The sequence below is a fragment of the Anabrus simplex genome, chromosome 1 (genome assembly GCF_040414725.1).
Source record: "Anabrus simplex isolate iqAnaSimp1 chromosome 1, ASM4041472v1, whole genome shotgun sequence".
Classification (NCBI taxonomy): domain Eukaryota; kingdom Metazoa; phylum Arthropoda; class Insecta; order Orthoptera; family Tettigoniidae; genus Anabrus; species Anabrus simplex.
In genome coordinates this window covers 1,220,114,339-1,220,135,369 of record NC_090265.1, presented here as the reverse complement: position 1 = coordinate 1,220,135,369, position 21,031 = coordinate 1,220,114,339, and the positions used below count along the sequence as shown (strand labels likewise).

At 39.9% G+C, this 21,031-nt stretch overlaps 1 protein-coding gene across 3 annotated transcripts in view; it reads right to left on the bottom strand.

The window, feature by feature from the left end:
• The window catches only part of Polr2H (DNA-directed RNA polymerases I, II, and III subunit Rpb8), a 750,482-nt gene that overhangs the window by 275,371 nt on the left and 454,080 nt on the right, over positions 1-21,031 (bottom strand). The window contains exon 1 of one of the 3 annotated variants that reach the window (XM_067137577.2): positions 20,434-20,638. The exons of the other annotated variants lie outside the window; for them this stretch is intronic. Within the exon in view, the coding sequence (XP_066993678.1) occupies positions 20,434-20,440 (7 nt within the window). The 5' untranslated portion in view covers positions 20,441-20,638. Of the gene's footprint in view, positions 1-20,433; positions 20,639-21,031 lie in introns of those variants that run through there. 3 annotated transcript variants of the gene reach the window in all.

The window sequence follows — 21,031 nt, the reverse complement described above, 5'->3', positions numbered from 1 at the left end:
GAGAAATGTTTAGAAGTATACGATCTTTTACACCTAGGACATAAAAGAAGATCCTTCTCGTAAAATTACAACTTCGTACGTCAAACTGGTTTGGAGGGACGAATAATATCGTTTACGGAGCTAACCTCATTTAACACTTTAAGGGTGGAACTTTAAAAAATATTTCCTATTTCACACCTAACATTTAAAATATATACCGCTATTTGGAATTTTGTCTTCATAAGTTAAACAGTTTCGGATAAAGGAATGAATAATATATTTGTTTTCGGATCTTATCCCCATTTCAACTCTCTGCGCGGTTACATTTGAAGGGCTAGGAGTTGGAAGGAATCGACCGTGGTCTTGATTAAGGCAAAACCCCAGCATTTGCCTGGTTTGAAAAAAGGAAACCATTTTCAGGGCTGCCGGCAGTGGGACGATTATTTTAAATATTTTTAACCATACCCGTTTATTGCATGCAGCTTGTAAGTCTCTTTAAAATGGAAAGGAACTTATCATCCAGAGCATCTAATGTATTTCCAAATTTCAACTACGAATGCAACTGATTCGTTTCGATCAGGTATAATTTTATCTTGAGCGCAAGTGATGAAGGAATCGTCTGAAATCGCAAGTGCTTTAAAGATACTGTAGTAATTTTATTAACAACGTCAACAAGAGGCGATATCTGGTCGATGGAATAACGAAAAATACTACAGTATCGTAGGCCTATCTGTTAAAAATGTAGGGATGTTTTTCATAATGTTAAAAGAGTATCGGAAGCGGTGCATTCATATTAGAAGCTAAAATGAAATCTATGAGCTAAAAAGAAGTGGATAAGAGACGTAAGGCAGAGCAGAATCCACAAAATGTCTTTTACCTCTCGACTGTTCACCACAGTCCTGTAAGCACACACCGAGATTTATTTTTAATAACTGTAAGCTTATTTTAGGGACTAAGAACGTCATTGGTCTGTACGCCATACATAACTACGAACATATAGAAAACATACGCTTCTTTCTCTATTGCATGAAAAGACGACTCAGGATGACTCAGAATTATTCATGGGAGAAGAATTAGTAATCGGGCTTCCTCTCTCAATTTTCTTATTCACGCAATTGAGAGAGAGAGATATCTTGTGAGATGATTGCGCTGTATGTGGGGCTCCAGTTGACACTGAAATCACTTCCATTTACAGATACCACCATAAGTATTCGTACACCTGTGCTGACGAACGGTGTGTAGCATTGAGTCAGCTGCCATACGATACTTGTTGGGGCTAGAGTAACAGGACTGATGGTACTACAAAAAATACATTCCTTTAATTAAAGATTTGAACAAAACGTGCATGCAATCTACAATATTAAAGAAATAATGCTTAAAAAACACAAAATCTGTCGTGTCAAAAGTATTTGTACACGTACGATGTTTGTTGCGAACGAACTGAATGCAGTCTCTCTCTCCAGGTTTTCAATACTTTGTAGGGTTTCCCTTCGCTTTAATGACAGCTTGAAGACGCCGTGATATTGATTCGATGAGTTTTTTCGTTACCTCATTGGAAATGGAGACCCATTCTTCTTGAAAATACGTTTCCACGGTAGCCTTGCTCGTAATTGGTTTTTTCCGTATAGTGGTCTCCAAAATGCTCCGTAACTGCTCAGTTGAATTAATATCCAGGGATTGAGGAAGGGTATGAAGCTGTTTTGGAACATTATACAACAGTGTGAAAATGTAGTGTGCAGTGTGCTTGGGATCATTGTCTTGTTGAAACACGAAGTCATTGTGGAGGTTCAGGCTGCTGGCAGCTAGATTTGTTTTCAAAATGTCAATATGTATTTTGTGATCCATTATACCGTCTATAATATGAAGCTTTTCTACTCTAGCAGCACTCATGCATCTCCAGACCAGCACATTTCCACCTCCGTGTTTCACTGTGGGACATGGGTTGTTGTGCGTTAGCTCAGTATTCGTCTTGTCTGACCCAAATAAATTAAATTTACTTTCATCGGAGAAAATAACTTTATCCCAAAACACGGATGGTACGTCGACGTATTGTTTTGCGAAAGCAAGGAGTTTCTTCCGATTCGCTTCAGAAACAAAAAACTTCTTGCGAGCAACTCGACCATTTAAAAGCACGGCGCACTGTGCTTTCAGATACTAATGTTTTCGCCGATAGCTCAGCCACTTCAGTTTGGATCTTTCTTAATCAGACCCACCACTTTACGCTTGTCTCTGGCAGTCAGTTTGTCTGGACGTCCACTTCTTGGCATGTTTTGCACAGAGTTAACAGCACAATACCGATCTATTATAGACTGCACTGTCGATCGGAGTAATCCCGACAAGCACTGAGATCTCCTGTAAAGATTTACACTGTTTGTAGGGTCTAATAACAAGCTTGCGCTCCGCTTGATTGGTTTCTTCTCCCTTACGACTCATACTGACACCACTTTACAACAATCACACATACAAACACAGCTGCAGTCGACCTCGGACTGAACAACTAAGTTACTTGCCGGACGAATTTTCACCGTATGGGAACAGCGCTTAGAACCCTCTTTACAGAATGCTTTCTAGTCTGTACGAATATTTATGACACGATAACAGTTTGTGTTTTTTGACATTATGTCTTTAATACTGATTGTATACATATTTTTCTCAAATCTTCGATGTATAACAATAAAGGAATGTATTGTTTTGTAATACCATCAGTCCTACTAATCTAGCTCCGACAAGTATCGCATAGCAGCTGACTCAATGCTACACACCGTTCGTCAGCACAGGTGTACGAATACTTATAGCATTAACTGTATACAAGACACCCCTGTCATGATCATGCCTTGTTTGGCTCCCATCCTGATTATTTTGACCTGACAGTACTAGGGTATCTCCTTTCAAATTTGCCTCTCCTAGTCCTTCATTTTGTGCATCCTAGTATCCTCATTTCCGAAAGCTTAGTAGCCCCCCTCTTTATATTTCCTAGGACTGATGGCCTTAAATACTAAGCTCAAAAAGTCCATAACGGTCAATTAACTACACTTTTGGAACTATGAACGGTTAATTCTGCGCTTCTTTAAAACTACTGAATCCCTCCCAAAGACCTCATGACGATACAGTAAGAGTAATCTAGAGCCTTCTAGTTGTTTTATTCAGCATGATTTCAAATCTACGTCTCTGTGGACTGCAGAATATAATACAAAGAGCCGAGACTAATGGAGTAGTTCCTGTGGACAATGAACAGTAAAATTAGGCAGCTTCCACCAAGGCCACCTGGCAGCACGTGCAACTGACATTTAGAATTACACCTCAACTTAATGTAATCAAATATTGGCTGGCCTTCATGCTGAGTGCATGTGCGGCCTTCATTCTTTAAAAGGCGCACAGCGGAGGACTGGACAGGCCAGACTGGCGGAAAGCGCAAGGTAAGGCCAGGCACAAGCAAAGCTACACTGCTATTTTGGAGCTCCTTTGCCAAACGGACTTCATATCAACAAGCACGCTCCTGCCAGTTGAATTAAACAAACCTTCATTACATCATTCACTGACCTTTTCTTACTGCCAGGTTCGCTACAATTTCGCAATAACATATTGCTGTGCTTTCGACGCCAGCGCCTTCAGATTCCTGTGGACCGACAATTTTCATAGCATGGAACTGCAATAGAAGACGGTGGCAATCTTACTCGGGGACAACACCCAAGAAAATGTTATTGTCTTTACATCCCGATGTCAGAAGTGTAATGAGATACTGCTGCGTAAGTATCGATACTATATCATAACTTACGGCAATTTAAGTAACAAACAAGATTAATTTCATCAAATGAATAGATGCTGAAGACAGCCTTAGGAAATTAGATTGTCGGGTGGAGTGGGTCAGACGGTTGACACGCTGACCTTCTAACCCCAACTTGCCAGGTTTGACTCTGACTCACTCCGTTGGTATTTGAATGTGCTTAAATACGCCAGCCTCGAATCGATAGATTTATTGGCACGTGAAAGAACTTCTTCGGGACTAAATTTCGACATCTCGGCGTCTCCGGAAACCGTAAAAGTAGTTGGTGGGACGTAAAAACATTAACATTTGGTAAGTTCAGATCACCCGCTACAATAACGTTCCTTTCTGTGTCGTTCCTCACATAGATGATTATCTTATCAAATAATTCCGCATCATCGTCAGCCTATTATCTTTACAAACAAGTCTTACACTTAGAATTTCATATTCCTCACCCTTAACTTTTTCGTAGCTTACAAATTCTTCTTTCACCAGTATGAATACTCCTCCTACCGTTCCTAACCTGTCTCTACGATAAACACTGCTGTTCCGTCAGAAAACTTCCGCATTCATTATATCGCTTCTCAGCCACGATTCAATGCCTATTACTATATCTGGTAAATGTATATCTATCAAAATACTTAATTCCATTTCTATCCTTACAATACTTTTACAATTGAACACTAACAACTTTATGTTATTTTTAGTTGACTTCATGCTTTCTATACTGTCATCACCGCTCCCTAGTTCACCCCGTTTCCCTGAATGTACTTCCCTATAATTCTTTAAACAAACCCCGTAACTTTCATGTACGATTGCGGTTGAAGTGAAGGCCATATGAACGTAGATACCTATATCCTACCCGCCAATTAGGATCTAAAAATCTCACTCCAAAACATTAGCAAAAAAAAAAAAAAAAAAAGCTGCTGTACAAGCAGGTTGGCAAATTATCAAGCCGCGTTTCCATTCAGCAATGCGACAAAAGTTGTACCTAACCTAACTTTTATCCTCATCAGTTCTCAGCCATCGACGCCTGCACGCACCCAAGGTCAAATTTAAGACTTCTCTGCACGAAATATTCGCTCCATTGCAAGCTCAAATTTAAAGGATGGACGAAACTCCAATAGTATACCCACTTTTATTTAACGTTTACGTCTGCATCATGAGAATTGAGACATCATGCCGCTATTCCAAAACACTTGACATTAGATCGCTGAGAACCAATGTTCCCGTAAGTATCAGTTTGGTGTACATAGGCCTAGAGTAGGGAATATTCTATCGGATCCTACCACTTTTCTCAAGAGAGCGGAGGAAAACAATGGAAAAAGTGAAACACAAAGAAACTGTCGAGATCCAAGATCGATTCGCTCAATTTTCGCTTCCTGGCTTTCATTAGAATCAATCTCTGTGGCGAACCTCAGAGTCCCTGATCCTTAATATAATTAGAACAAGGATTCCTGCAGTCTAAGAGACAAACGAACAAGTTTGTACGAAAACTGCAAAGTTAGCAAAGAAGGTATGAGTGGAAGAGTTGAAAAAGAAAGGCCCGCTGAGTATCAAACGAAGTGAAATGACTGGCACGCGAGAGTTAGCGCCAACCTGATATGGGAGGATCATTATACAATAGAAAAGGTAAAGAAGAGGTTGGGCAAATAAAATGTTCAGCCGATCATCGCCTATGTTTTAGCACAGTCAGTAGGCATTTAAGGGTGTTTATCCATGAGAGACTTCTGTAAGTAAATTTAATGGTCTGTAAAAGGACTTCTTTCCACGTCAAAACTGATAGCTACGTGACGCAAACCGCGCAGCCACTTATTCGATGTTTCGGTGTTCAATCATACACTTCAGATTCTTCAGTGACATATTCATAGTGAATTTGATGGGGTCTATTAATCTCAATGCTGGCCACTCATCTCTCCGAGACCAATTCACCTTCCCAAGCCTTTTCCAATGAATCAGTTCGTCACATAATGTGTCCAAAATATGACTGCTGTAATCTTGTAATGAATGCATCAAGAGACAGATCTTGTTTAATCTTCTGAATGGCCCATGCACTCGTCTTTTTGGCTGTCCAAAGGATACGGATTATCCTTCTCTCACACCAGAACTAAAATTCTCAATAGGCTTCCTAGCTCGCTTTCTTATGGTCCAGCTTTCAAAATCAGATAATAATAATGGCGTATGGCCTCCGGAGAGGCATGGTGCAGGTCTTTTTCTAGTAGACGGCCTATTAGGCGACCTGCATGTCTGTGAAGATGAGGGCCTTACCTAGGATGATTTCTAATGTTGAATACGCCATACTTACCCAGCCCCCGAGCCAATTAAGGTTAAAATCCCCGACCCGGTCGGGAATCGAACCCGGGACCCTCTGAGCCGAAGGCCAGTACACTGACCGTTCAGCCAACGACTCGGACTTCAAAATCAGATGTAGCAATGGGAAAGAAATGCCATCTAACTCCCCAGCTACTTCCCGCCAATTTTCAGGCAGACTGTTACACTCGGTACGACCGGGCGAGTTGGCCGTGTGGTTAGGGGCGTGCAGCTGTGAGCTTGCATCCGGCAGATAGTGAATTCGAACCCCACTGAAGATGTTATTGCGTGGTTTCCCATTTTCTCACCAGGCAAATTCTGGGGCTATACTTTAAGGCCAAGGCCGCTTACTTCACACTCCTAGCCCTTTCCTATCCCATCGTCGCCACAGAACCTAACTGTGTCGGTGCGACGTAAGGCAAATTAAAAAAAAAAAATACTCGGTGCGCAGCAGTAATCCTATCTATCGGAGATGAATGGCAACAGAAGACACAAAGCACATGACAGCAAACAATGGTCAAAGTAATGTTATTATTGATAAATTTTATGAGTTTTGTATATTGTAGGCCTTCACATCTAGTTTTCTTTCGACTCTGTGATATTAGGTTGTCTTATAAAATTATTTATAGCGTAGACTGTAGTTCCTTATTCTCCAACTTTAAATACCGATTTTCATTAAATCCTGTTGACCCATTTTCTCGTGACTCGGCGCTGATCTGGACTTAGTAACAAAAATTCAAATTCATGAATATCTCTGTGATCATAGCCGGCATGGTAACAGTCTATGACATACATACATACATACATACATACATACATACATACATACATACATACATACATACATACATACATACATACATAAATTACGGAAAAGTAAAAAATGCATTTCCTTGTTACTGTAGACACGACTGATACAGAAATACCATCCTTTATAAATTCTGAGCAATGCACAGACAAAACTCTTATTTTATATATATAAAGATGTTGGCTTCTTGTTCCAAGTAGAGGTTACGCATCGGGTCATCAGATTTTCAGGTATACTCATCTGTCTGAGTGAATTCCACACCTTCTCATGACTTACACTATCAGAGGCCTTCCTGTAATCTATAAAGCACATGTACAGCTCCTTCTGGTATTCCTTTGCTGTTTCCATCATCCACCGTACCTCACTAATGAAGTCTCCGGTTCCTCTACCTCTTCTAAAATCAGCTTCAGTAGAGGACATTTCACGCTCTATGAAAATCCACAGCCTGTTTCCAGTCATTCAACCGGGTCAGGAATGGAATGAATGAAGCCCCCATCTAGCGGCGAGGATAGGAATTGTGCCGGCTGCCGAAACCTGTCGCACTCCTCTGGGGCAATGAATAATGAATGACAGATGAAACGAAATGATATTGGAGAGTGTTGCTGGAATGAAATATGACAGGGAAAACCGGAGTACCCGGAGAAAAACCTGCCCTGCCTCCGCTTTGTCCAGCACAAATCTTACAAGGGGTGACCGGGATTTAAACCATGGAACCCACCGGTGAGAGGCCGGCGCGCTGCCGTCTGAGCCACGGAGGCTCACATTTCACGCTCCATATATGGTTCAAATCTTCTTTGAATGGTTTTCAGCATCACCTCGCTGGCATGTGGTATCAGAGCTTATACGCACCGGTAAATCTATTGACGCGATGCCGACGTAGCTGGACTGCGCCTGGTTGGATCGAGCCTGCCAACTTGGGCTCAGAAGGCCAGCGCGTCCGAAGTCTGAGCCACTCAGCCTGGCTCAATTTAGAGAAGAGCACTATCCACTGAAAAGAGCGAATGGAATTCGGCAAATGCTAGAATAAGCACCAACTGGAAGTTGCTTACATGCAAGCTTGAAAGAAACGCAGCAGCAGCAGCAGCAGCAGCAGCAGCAGTAGTAGTAGTAGTAGTAGTAGTAGTAGTAGTAGTAGTAGTTCCCTGTATTCGTACCCGAGGCGTCGAAATACTGATTACAATAAAATAGGAGCGATCGTCTGCCACTTATTCTGTCCGACTCCTTGGCTGAATGGTCAGCGTACTGGTATTCAGTTCAGAGGACCGCGGGTTTGATTCGGCTGGACCGTGGATTTAACTGCTGTTAATTCCTCTGGTTCTGGGACTGGATGTTTGTGTTCATCTCAATACATGTCTCTTCACCTACACACAACACATCATACTACCACCACAGAAATATGCAATAGTGATTACACCATCATAGGGTTGGTGTCAAAAAGGGCATCCGGTTGTAAATCTGAGCCAAATACATACGCCTGCCGACCCCAAGAAAACTGGAAAAAGGCCAGAAAGAAGAAGAAAGATTATCTACGACCTGCTTGTACTGAGGCAGCCAGGGTCATCAAACGAGTGTCTCTAAACCATTCAGAATAAAAGGTTCTCTAGGATTATGTGTTAGCAAGGCTTCCTGCTTGTGCTGAGGCAGCTGGGGTCATCAAATAAACAAATGATCTCAAAACTGTTCAAAGTAAAACGTTCACTACGATTATGTTAGCAAGTTTAAATAAATGGCAGATGAAGGTGCTTAGTTCATTCACGGATAGTTACAGACAGATCTTAGAAAGGCAGAAGGAATGGTCCTAAATCTGGACGAGAAATATGTGAGGTTAAGCACGCACGCGAGGCCCTGATGTCGATAATGGACCCCGGGAGGAGTAACGAGACCACCGGGTTTATCACAGACATCAAAATGAGTACCAAATTATTATTATTATTATTATTATTATTATTATTATTATTATTATTATTATTACATAGGTTTTCCAAATTGTAGAAATGTTAAGATCTTCGCTTTCTATTAGTTTCCTTTAACGTGAAGTAAATTTATTTGTTTTGATTATATAGTAGAATTTTCTCCATTTTACATACTTCTGTACTTTGTTGTAGAATTGAGAATAACAATCAGGAGAATTGCAGTCAGGAAGCTTGTGAAGTGAAGTCTTCCATTATGATTATTCGTTAAGCACAATGTCATAATATAATACTCAAAAGTTAATAACCATGAACTCTTACATTAAATGGGCCTTATTAAACAAAAGTTAAGTAATATTCTTATGTGAACATTTAGGAATAGTTGTAAGCGACGTCGTCAAGTTAGACATGTTACCTCATGTCAAGGGCAGATAGGAAGTCATCTTAACTAATTTCCTTTAAAGTTTTTTGCAGACAAGTTGAAGGTGATAATGATGGTAATATATTAATTCATTAAACCTAGCATCAACCGTTATAGGGATAACAATCATGCTCATAATTGGAATTGAGTGTTTTATATGTGTGGACGATACTTACTGATGATAATGCTCATATTTATTCTGCGTTCGATTGGTACTGTTGGCAAGTAAAGTCATCGAGCCTTTTATAACAGCAATATGAACATATTTTGGAGCACTAACGGGCAAGCATTTGTGGTGTGCTTGTGGAGGATCATACGGATTTATGCAGTTTATTATACCCTCAACAGAAATAGGAGTGGCCCATGTTGGGGATAGGAATTTAGTGTATTCCTACAACTCGCACTTCTGAATTAAGTTGATTTTTTCTGTCGATTTTCCATCAGGGTTATGTTCGACTTAGATTAGACAAGTTACCCATTCGTATTTCAGTCATGGACTAATCATGTTTAATTAACGGAGGATTATGCTTGGAAGGATCTTCAACTAATGTACGATACTCCAGATATGGTTCACTCCCTATAACAATAATCATGTCGCTGGATTTACAGTTCAAGATTGGTCAGTACAGATGCAGAAAGTGGCGAGAATGATCGCTTGTATAAACAGGTGGGAACAATGGCAGAAGGGTACTCGAAATGAGGAGATAAAGGCTAAGTTATTCAATGAACTTGATGGATGAAGAGGTACGTATAAACCAGCTTCGGTGGTGGGATCATATGAGGTGAATGTATTACATTCCAAAGTTTTATGTAATTGCCTTGCCCTGAAATCTTTTCTTCCTATCCCTATGTTTAAATATTAGACTCATCCCTGTGGATCTAGGTAGTGAAATGGACAGAGTAGGCCCAAAGCAAATTTAACGGGGATTCTTCCGTGCAGAAATCTGCTCTGTTTTTGCACCACACCGTTGCAAAAACATCATATCGATTTTACTCACATATCACGAGAATTAGTGTCGTAATTTAAACAAGATCTTATCTGCATCAGTTTCCAGATAAGAAATGTGATGAATACCCATGGTACCAACCACTACCCGAGATCTGCACAGAACCACAGTCGCATTCCAAGATATAAGAGACTATGTAATAACGTAATAACGCTTGGATGCAGCCCGAGGAAAAGTACCATCAGTCTCCCTGTTAACGAAAGTTTCTATTTTAAATAATAAAAAATATCTGTTAACACATTAGTAGAAAGCCAATAGTCCAGATCACTTCACGACTAAAGGGCAGCAGATGGAGGAGGCAAACAGTTTTTCCCCCCCGGAATCTTCCACTTGAGAAACATGGGGCTCAAATATATCCCCTAAAAGCGAGAAAATTCGGCAATTATAAAGTTTATCGTCAACAGCAAGTTATTTGCTGAGCAAGGGGTAGAGTGATTCTGGTCCTCTCGAGAAGTGTTGTAGTACTCGTCGCGATTTTCATCCTATTTTACATGTGAGAAATTTCCCTCGAGTGCCAATGTCATACGCCGGCCTCGTGGTTTACAGACAGCAAGCCTGCCTCTTACCCGGAGGCCACGGGTTCGATCCCATCCAGATCCGACATTCGTACTTGAATCTGAGGGCTGGGTGAGGCCCGCTCAGCCTACATAAGAAGAATTATGGCGCTGAGATGGGGAAGTTTGAGAGTCATAAAAGTTAAATTTTAGAGGAGAGGCAACAAGTAGTTTTGGAAACATCACGAAGTATATTTTATTTTTTAAAGTACATTAATACAACTACATTGTCCGACTCATTGGCTGAATGGCCAGCGTTGAGGCCTTCGGTTAGGAGGGTGCCGGATTCGATTGCCGGCTGGGTCGGGTATTTTAATCGCCTCTGATTAATTCTTCTGGCCCGGGGACTGGGTGTTTGTATTTGTCCCAACACTTTCCTCTTCATATTCATACAACACACCACAGAAACACGCAGTAGTGATTACATCCCTCAGTATGGGGTTGGCGTCAGGAAGGGCATCCGGCCGTAAAACATGGCCAAATCCACATGTGCGACACAGTTCGCACCCGCTAACCTACAGGCGTGGGAAAAGCGGTAGTGAAATAAGGAGGAGAAGAAGAAAGCTAAAACGAAGAAGAAGAAGAAGACGATTACAAGAACTGCATAATTGTTAAGAGAACACCAGAAAACTTATGATTACAAAAACTGTATTAGTGTTGAAATAACACCAGCAAGCCGATTTTATCTAAAAACCTTATTCTACCCGTATGAAATTATTTAAAAATTTATTTATTTATCGTATGATGTGCACAGATAGATTATATAAATAAGTATACAATATATACACAATATATACAAGCAGAAGCCTATAGTTCCAAATCAAGTCCATTGATCCATTTCAAGGCCTCCTCAGTTGCGTTATGAATGTCCTCCAAAGGACCTTGAAATGCTCTCCGTGGACACTCGGCAATTACGTGGTGGATGGTCTGTGAGGTAGCTCCACAATCACACCCAGAAGACTTCTGCCAGCCCCATTTATAAAGCGTATAGCCGCATCTTCCTTGATTGACTCTTATCCTGTTTAGAGTCCTCCATTGACGTCTGGGTACATGGAATCTAGGAGGTTGAACAAGAGGTAGAGTCACAAGATGTTGATTGGGAACAGAAGACTGCTGCCATTGGTGTAACCAGGCGTTCGTGATGGAGAACCCAGATTCTTCCAGTGTAAGTGCAGTGCGCCAGGGTGGAGATCTAGACTTAAGTCGAGGAGGGGCAGGTTGAGTTTAACAAAAACAAATTATTTTTCAAGCACAAATTTTCGGATAATACACATGGTACTTGATGTCCAGAAAATGGCTAACAAATCTATTTTGGGCTCATGTATGACCGGTCTCTTTTTAACAGGTTGTAATGAGTACACATTTGCGATGGCCTGGAAAGACTGGCATTCTTTGACGATGCTGAATTATTTCCACGGTTCGTCCTTACTGAATGACCGCCTTGTCTTTACTAATGGGGAGTCAGCTCTTGATATCCTTATCCAGGAGAGGCACAGTATTAAGAATCACATTATTTGGCAAAGTCACAAAAATCATCAGAAATCACCGTGATTACATTACAAGGTTGAACGAGTTTAGCCTCTGTGACAATTTTCTTCTGGGACCATTGTTCGGCACACTTTTTTCCTCTTCTCAGTAATGCAAAGTTCCTGTCACACGATATGAGTGACCAGACAGCAAAAAATTGAAGTCAATCGTACGTAAGTACTCTTTCGTAATAACAAAAGTCAACACAGTCAGAATCACATGATTTTTTATTTTGAACAGAGCAGTTATCGCGCCATAGACCTACCTACACCGTCTTCCTTGTAATATCAGCTGATGTGATCACATTCAGGAGACTTGGTGCTACCTCACTCCCTCCTCGACCGGCTATTCCTCTCATGCCACATGCATGCAAACGCTGTCTGGTGTCCCCAGCACATACAAGTTGTACTTCGAAAGCTGCCGGCTATAGAACATGTTTGAATGAGTCAGTGTTGGAGTGAAAATCACTTGTTGCATATTCATGCACAAAGTTGCACTTGAGGGCATTCGTGACTCAGCATTATCCTCTTGCATTCCTTTCGCCGTTTTTCTGAGAGGCAATTCTTTTTGTGAGGTGATCTTAATATTTTCGGACCCATGTGGTATAGAAACGTGATTTGTTAGCAGGTCACAGATCGTGCAATTATCCGCTCGTGGGCGATGGAATGAATGTTGAGGATTTCTTTTAACTTTCTGATAAAAGTGTTGGCCAATGATAGCTCTTATAAGAGCACGATACATTCAATTCATTTTTAAATCAGAACGCCGGTATAGCCTGGTTGATTTGTGTCGCGAATAACGACTTTCCTCAGTTAGAAATGAACTGATGTGAGCCTTGATCGGATCGTTATCCTGTCCGGTGTATTTCATCCTGCAAGTGAGCGATTTTGAAACACAACATCCCCTTCTTCTTTTCTTCTTCTTCTTCTTTTCCTAACGTATCTTTAAACAACTTGCTGCACACTTGGACATTACCTCAGTTGGAAGGTAAACAATATGTAAGCGAAATCTGTCTTTTATTCTATGCGGGATCGTCTATTTTGCGTAGTCTTCTTTACTTAATCTTGAAGATGTTTATTAAACCAAAGAGAAAGTTACCTCGATTACCAGGTGGCTGCTTCCAAAAGTCTGTATGATGCTTACGGATCTTGGCCTCAGCGAAATCACGGCACCTATATTGGCATTTACTAGTACCCTACACAAAGAAAACAACGAAATAAATGTAGTAGGCCTGCATATGTACAAAAACGAAGAATGACTATGAATGTCATATTGTCGGGACGATCATTAAACAAAAAAGTCTTACCATTCTGAATGGAATAAGTTCCGGAGGCATTTAGGACACTTAAATTACTCTTACAGACAGGTAATAGCAATAAAGCACGCTGTTTACTGTTAACACAGTGGAACAGGTCAGACCTCGAAGATCTGTCACACCTTCCGTCTTACGTCGAGCATAGGAACGGATCTAGTACATCTACTGACTTGCCACTCTTTGCACGCCAATGACGAGTGCTTAGGGCCTACTATTATATTTGTCATGACAAAACGACAAGTCGATTTTTTTCTGATTTACAATTGAAGGGCTGTGAAGTGAACTCGTGTCCTCGCCCCGAGGAGGTGCAGCTCTTTTTAGGCACACCCCCATTGGAGGTGAGCTGTACGTATCATTTTCACCACATACCAGCCCTCCTGCCATTCTTAAATTTCTGGCAGTACCGGGAATCGAACCCGGGCCCCCGAGGACGGCAGCTAATAGTGCTAATCGTTACGCTACCGAGGCTGACAATTGAAGGGCCAACTGATGGTGAGATAGCGGCTCAGGTCTAGAAAGTCAAGAATAACGGTTGAGAGGATTCGTCGCGCTGGCGACGTGTCACCTCGTAATCTGAAGGTCTTCGAATTGAACAGCAGTCACTTGGCAGGCCATCAGAGATGTAGTGCCATGGAATTTGGTTTGGATTTAACCTATGTCACACTGCACCATTAGTGTAATAAACTTACACTTACTTAGCGTCACATTTAGTCCCTACACCTTGGCGATCTGATGATTGCCTCTTAGCCAAATTCGCAATATTTGCACGCCTATCCTACCACAGTGCAACCACCTGCAGGCTAATATGATAAGTGATGGGTGTACGAGAGAATAGCTGGCAAAAAGTTAAGTAATGTCGTGGGCTTCCTTTCCAGTTCCGCGTAAATTTGCCAGTCAACTCATGAAACTCAACAAATTACGATAAATTACGAAATCACCTTTATTCGTGACCTGACATAACCGTGATTTTATTCACAACACAGGTATCGGAAGTGTAATACCGGTACTGACGTTTCTGTGCTTTACTGTTTATATGACTGCCTTTTCATTACAAGATGTTTTTATATTCTCAACCATTCTGCTCTACATAGTCGATGAAAACATTTAAACTGATTAAGCTCTCATTCTGCTGAATCAATCCATAACTTCGGACACATATTAACTTCGAGTGAATGGTTGATATGCCTGAGATTGTTCTTCGTGTCCACGTAAAAGATCACTATTATTAAGTCACAAGACGGGAGTTCCGCTGTAGCAACTGAGTCATTCGATATCAATGACGACAGCAATAATAGCAATAGCGTTTTCTGAAGTTGCACTGATTCTGCGGATCGGCTAAACCTGTATTCAAATAGAGTGCTTTGGGAACAGGCGGGTGCGGTGCGAAAAGGTGGGATATAATATACATATAAACACACTACTACGCAAACGTTGGGAGAGGAGGCAGACGAGAATGGTAGGAGATGTACGTACAGTCACTCAAAAGGAATGATCGCGTGGTATTGTATGTTACTCACATTTAACATTTCAGCAGACTTAATTTCAATTACTACCAAAAAGTAATTCACCTCCCATACAGGTTCAAACCCAGCGGATAACGACAACAAACATTATATCTATAGGTTCAATCGTTTTTTTAGAAAAGAGTACCTGTAAGGAACTTCTGAGGAGCTTTCTTGCAAACACCACTTAAGTAATATAACACTTCGTTTGTTTTTGTGTTAAAATGCTTGTTAGGATAACGTACCCGTGCTCCACTCTAAGAACGTGCAAAACTCATTTAAGTCACGCCCAGTTTACATTCGAAAACTTGCTTCTTTTTTTCAGTCCTCGCAAGTCATTAAAATTTTCTTCCAAATCCCTTCTAAGTCACATCCTCGTTCCAGAACTGCATTCATAGTCGACTGCCAGCATATAATGGCAATTGTGATGAATGATAGGACGCTCAACAAGAACAATATCTACCTTAATTTTACGCACAGATTGAAAAGGACCGACCAAAAAGATAGAATGAAGTGCTTAGCAAATTCCTTGAAGTTATTAAAGGGAAAATTCAGCACGGTCAGTACACCAGTTTGAAATTATTTGCCAATTCGTGCGACGAATAAAGACCATACTGGCATTCTTATTATCTTATATAGAAGGAAGTCCTTTGAACTGACCTAAGGAGGAAGGCAATTACACAAAGCTTTCATAGAAGTGAATTATGTGCTGGTGTACACAAACCAAGAAAGAATAGTTACAAGTGTAATCAATACCCAGTATATTAATGGCTGATGTTGAAGTGCATTGTATAATAAATTATATCTACTTTTACTCACTTCTGTGAACATTCTTTCATAAATGTGCGATGACTTAAGTTGGGTTTTGGAAACAAATGCGTGTTAGTTGTGTTAGTTGTGCCCTTTGTGCCCGAACCTAAAACAGACATTTCCTTGATTTTAGTTTGGTGTCATATATACCAACACCTACTGAATAAGGTTAGAATAATCCCCATTTAAAATACAATAAAACAAATTATGCTTTTGTTCCTCCTGTAAAGTTATTAAAAGTTACTTACGTGGAGTTTGGAAGAAAACTCCTCATATGCGCTCATTATTTTTTTCTGAGCGTCTGTACAGCGTGCTTCATATACATACAGCTAAATAAGTTGGGTTGCCTAAAGTAATATGTGCGTCGGGAAAGATTTTTAGTCCAAACACCCGATGTGCCGTACCTCTGTACGTTATCTGTGCTGCGGGATGATATACTCTGAAGGAGAGAGCTTCGAGTGATGAAATGAAAATAAACGTAAATAAAAAGTGTAATTGTGTTACGGTGCAGTACCATTTTATTTACCCAACTTTTGTTCCGTACAGCTCATAACGCTTTCTTGTACCCTGGACTGTACGAAGGGTGTGACACTTTCACTTGCCACCCTAATCTTCCCACAATATCATTCATATTTTTCAGGTAATGTTACGCAAATTGTCACAAATGAAGCAACAAAAACACTTTTTCCCCCACACACTAAAAGCATATCTACCAACTCATCATAACTTTCTTGCTTCATTCAGTAACAAACATCACACAACGGTAACGTTTACTACTGCTCTACTGTAAGCTAAGGCATAACGTTAAAAAAAAAAAATTAAAAAAACCTCCGTGCTTTTAAATGAACCTGCAGAGGAGTACAACGCTGTACAAGTCAAGGTTGTCGACATATGGAGAGCTTGAACCCCGAAGTACCTGTTACTTCAGACAAGTCAACTTACTGAGCTGTATTTCAAGCATGCTTTATATGAACTAGCGACGGATGCCCACACACAGTATATATAGTATTAATGGTCGGCTCCGATCTAAGAGATTACTGAACAGCAGTTATGTAAAATACAGTGCCCTGCTGTAGCAGCAAGTAATTTGGACTTACAAGCCTTTCAAATTCTTGCGAAAAATCGGGAATCAATTCCGTACCATCCTTACGACAGGCTGATGTTCTAACCACTACGTTATGCAGGAAATCAATACGTTTACATAAACATGTTCATGTTGTTGTTTTTTGGCTAGTTTTTTTTACATCGCACCGACACAGATAGGTCTTACGGCGACGATGGGACAGGAAAGGGCTAGGAGTGGGAAGGAAGCGGCCGTGGCCTTAATTAAGGTACAGCCCCAGCATTTGCCTGGTGTGAAAATGGAAAACCACAGAAAACCATTTTCAGGACTGCCGACAGTGGGGTTCGAACCTACCATCTCCCGAATACTGGATAATGGCCGCTTTTAAGCGACTGCAGCTATCGAGCTCGGTATGTTCATGTTTACTGAAATCTCTGGCCAAGTGACACCGATATAAAGTCACAAAACTGGAGTTTCGGTGCAATATTTGAGTCATTGGAAATCAATGAAGACCTCAGTATATTAGACATATGAACGACATAAACATATGGAAGACACTAATCAACGTTTGCATTTTGCACTCCAAATTTTGCACCCATCTCGTAAAAAAATTCGGAAAATAAATAAATAAATAAATAAATAAATAAATAAATAAATAAATAAATAAATAAATAAATAAATAAATAAATAAATAAATAAATAAATAAATAAATAAATGTTATTCCATTCAATGCCATCAGTTTATGACAAGCAATCTTTGAATACGTATTTAAATAATCATGCAATATTAACATATTGCACTAAGCAAGCGAAGATTAAAGGAATATGAATAGAAACGGTGTTTCTCTAGTATCATATTTACAGCAACGATATGTTTAAGTTCGAGTACAAACATGTGACATACTATTTTCAGTGACACATTCAGTTTTTTCTTGAATAATGAAGAAGATCAACGGAATGCTCTACTAAGATTACAGAATTCTGGCGACTGAACACTTAGAATGTCCAGATGGACTTCACGATACTACTTCAAAACAACGTCAGAGACTGGCGATATATATATTACAATTTGCTTCACGTCGCCCCGACACAGATAGATCTTATGACGACGATGGGGTAGGAAAGGACTAGGAGTGGGAAGGAAGCGGTCGTGGACTTCGTTAAGGTATAGCCCCATCATCTGCCTGGTGTGAAAATGGGAAAACCACGGAAAACGATTTTCAGGGCTGCCAACAGTGGGGGTTCGTACCCGCTATCTCCCGAATGCAAGCTCACAGCAGTGCAATCCTAACCGCATGGTCAACTAACTGGGTACAGGGAAGATAAGTTATATTTGCAGATGAATTCCCGAAAGCTATTTTTAATTCAGCATTTAGCACGTGCAATATAGGAATTCTCCGGGACAGTACAATTCATGGTTCCAATACGATCCGAATTCACAAGTGATTAAACAAAAAATATACTTCTTAGACATGTAAACAACATAAACTATTTCCAGTATATTACATAGTTAAGCCTTAATCAGAAAGAGGACATTCATACAAAATATTTTGAAATAGTAATATATTTGTATAAGTTACATGATGCAATAAATGAAGAAATTATATAAAATATTATCCTAGTTCTCAATCTTACTCACACTTCACATGCGTCTGTCGTAAATGAGAGAATTACAATACTTTTCTTACACACTGTTCTTTTGTTTTTCCTGGTCATTTGGTAATGACAACCATTATTTGAGACATCTCAAGACTTGCATAACCACAGTCTGTTTTATAACTCATCAACCCGTCGCTTTACATAATGTTTCGTACCTGAATACGCTACACTCTACACCTCGAAATCTTTTGTAAATTTAATGCTTTCACATTAATCCACGAATATACCTGTTTACATATATTTCTACTTTACGAAAACATAGATATTTGCTCACACATCACCCTCATACCACCGCTATATTGAACCTGATAAATAAGATCCTGAAACATACTAAACAATTTCGGTCTTTCTAATTTCTCATAAATACAAACAGGAAGTAGGTACCACTACATAAAAGGCCAATGACCCTCTCTCTAAACATAGAGGTGACGAAAACTTTGCAGCGGCGCTCCTGACTATTGCTACGTCATGCAATATGATTTGCCCGCTTAAGTTTCACTGATAAATCCACAAATTCATACCCAAAAGAAGTCTGTAATGAAATAACCGTTAAGTATTAGTTAATGTAAAAAATATTTTTAATTACTTTTTGTATTTTTAGCTCGGATAAAATACTTTTCTTGTTTGGTTCTGCTGAGGTGTAACATAAGCTTGATTTCAAACTGAATTATTTCTTTCAAACCTTCGAATAAATGTGAGTAACTTAAAAATCATAGAGTGCTGTACTCAGTAAAAATGCATTTGCACTAAGCGATCAAATATTACTGTATATTTCAGCAGAATTCTAATCATGTAATATTTATATACAGGGCAGTCAAAAGCAAATACCACGGACTACAAAACATTCCTTCAAAATCAATTATACGATGTCTTATAGGGAAGATCTTTTCTCGTTTAAATGCCGAAAAAGTCAAGGCTCTCGACTTCAGTATTTACTATAACACTAAAATCAAGTACATACATTTCAAGACAAGAGTGTAGAATATTCTGTATACATTTTGTTTTGTTCGTGTCATTCATAAGTGTAATGTGAGTATAAAGAGCAGAATGAAACTAGTCCTGATTAACTGTCCTAATGCTATTTGAGGCATCTGAAATTTGGTTACATAATTAGAATCTCAACCAAAGTTGGAAAATATTATGTCTAACTTAGGACGAAAACGAAAGAGACGAGACCTAGCTACTCCAGAATGGACGAAAGTATGTTCAGTGAAGTTCGAGCTAGTTGAATGATTCTTCAGCCTTGAAAGTGACACACTAAAGCAACAAAGACTGAAAGTAATCAGGCTTTTCAATCACAAAAGTCGACAGTACTTGCATACTAATTTCTTATCTTTCAGAAATCAGGAAACAGTTATCACTACTTAAATGCCAATGATCCTCTCTTTGAACATATGGCTGACGAATTTTTTGTGGCGCCACTCCTGATGATGATTACGTAATTTAACATCATTTGTCCATTAAGTTTGGCTGATAAATCCGTAAATTTATACCAAAAAGTTAACCCTGGGAAGTTAATTTCTGACTTGATATTATTTGGAAAAGTATAAGAAAGCTCCTTTCTGGAATGAAACACTGTTACTCTTTACAGCACATTTTGTATTTGAAACAACAGTTATGCACAAAATGTTATTGTAATAACTGATCAGAATGCTCTTTGAATAGTCTTGGTTCGGATGTTATACAGTTCAGTACATATAACGGAAATGATGCTACAACAAATCATATATTTATCAATTCAATATATCAGGACACTTGATGAAAATGACAACACATCGAAAATTATAGCAAGGTTCAAAACGTACCTGACATACACAGGCCACACACAATTTGCCATGTCACAAACGCACATTGCTTATCTCAAATTGTTCACTGTGGCGTCAATGAAATACTGTCAACACATATTTAGTGACCATGAAGTTATACCTCGAACTATTAATACAGCAGTTCTGTGGAATAAGTCTGTCACATTTACTCAAACTGTCCACCACCAGATAGAAGATACAAATGTCATAAATAAATCTAATAAAAATAATCGGATTTCATCATGGCTGACCGACAGGACGTAACACGCCACTGGATATAATTACAATCTACAAACGACTGTACTTCTATTGCAATGAACATACTCAGGCGTTATACAGTGAACAGCGCAGTCGTAGATCATGACAATGGCCTAAAATTCAGTAAGGTCCTCAACTCTTGTTGATGTTTGGAACACGCGCGACCTCCGAACCGCAGTGCGCCCGGAAATAGGTCCCCGGAGCCGGCCGATGGGAGCCGAGTTGGGCCGTCTTGCGTTACAGTGATGCCGCCGCAAGGAGCAAGTTATTGATCGCGCGAAAACAGCGCGTTCATACCATAGACATAGAAAAAGTACAGGTAGTGCGCATCCCTTAGCTC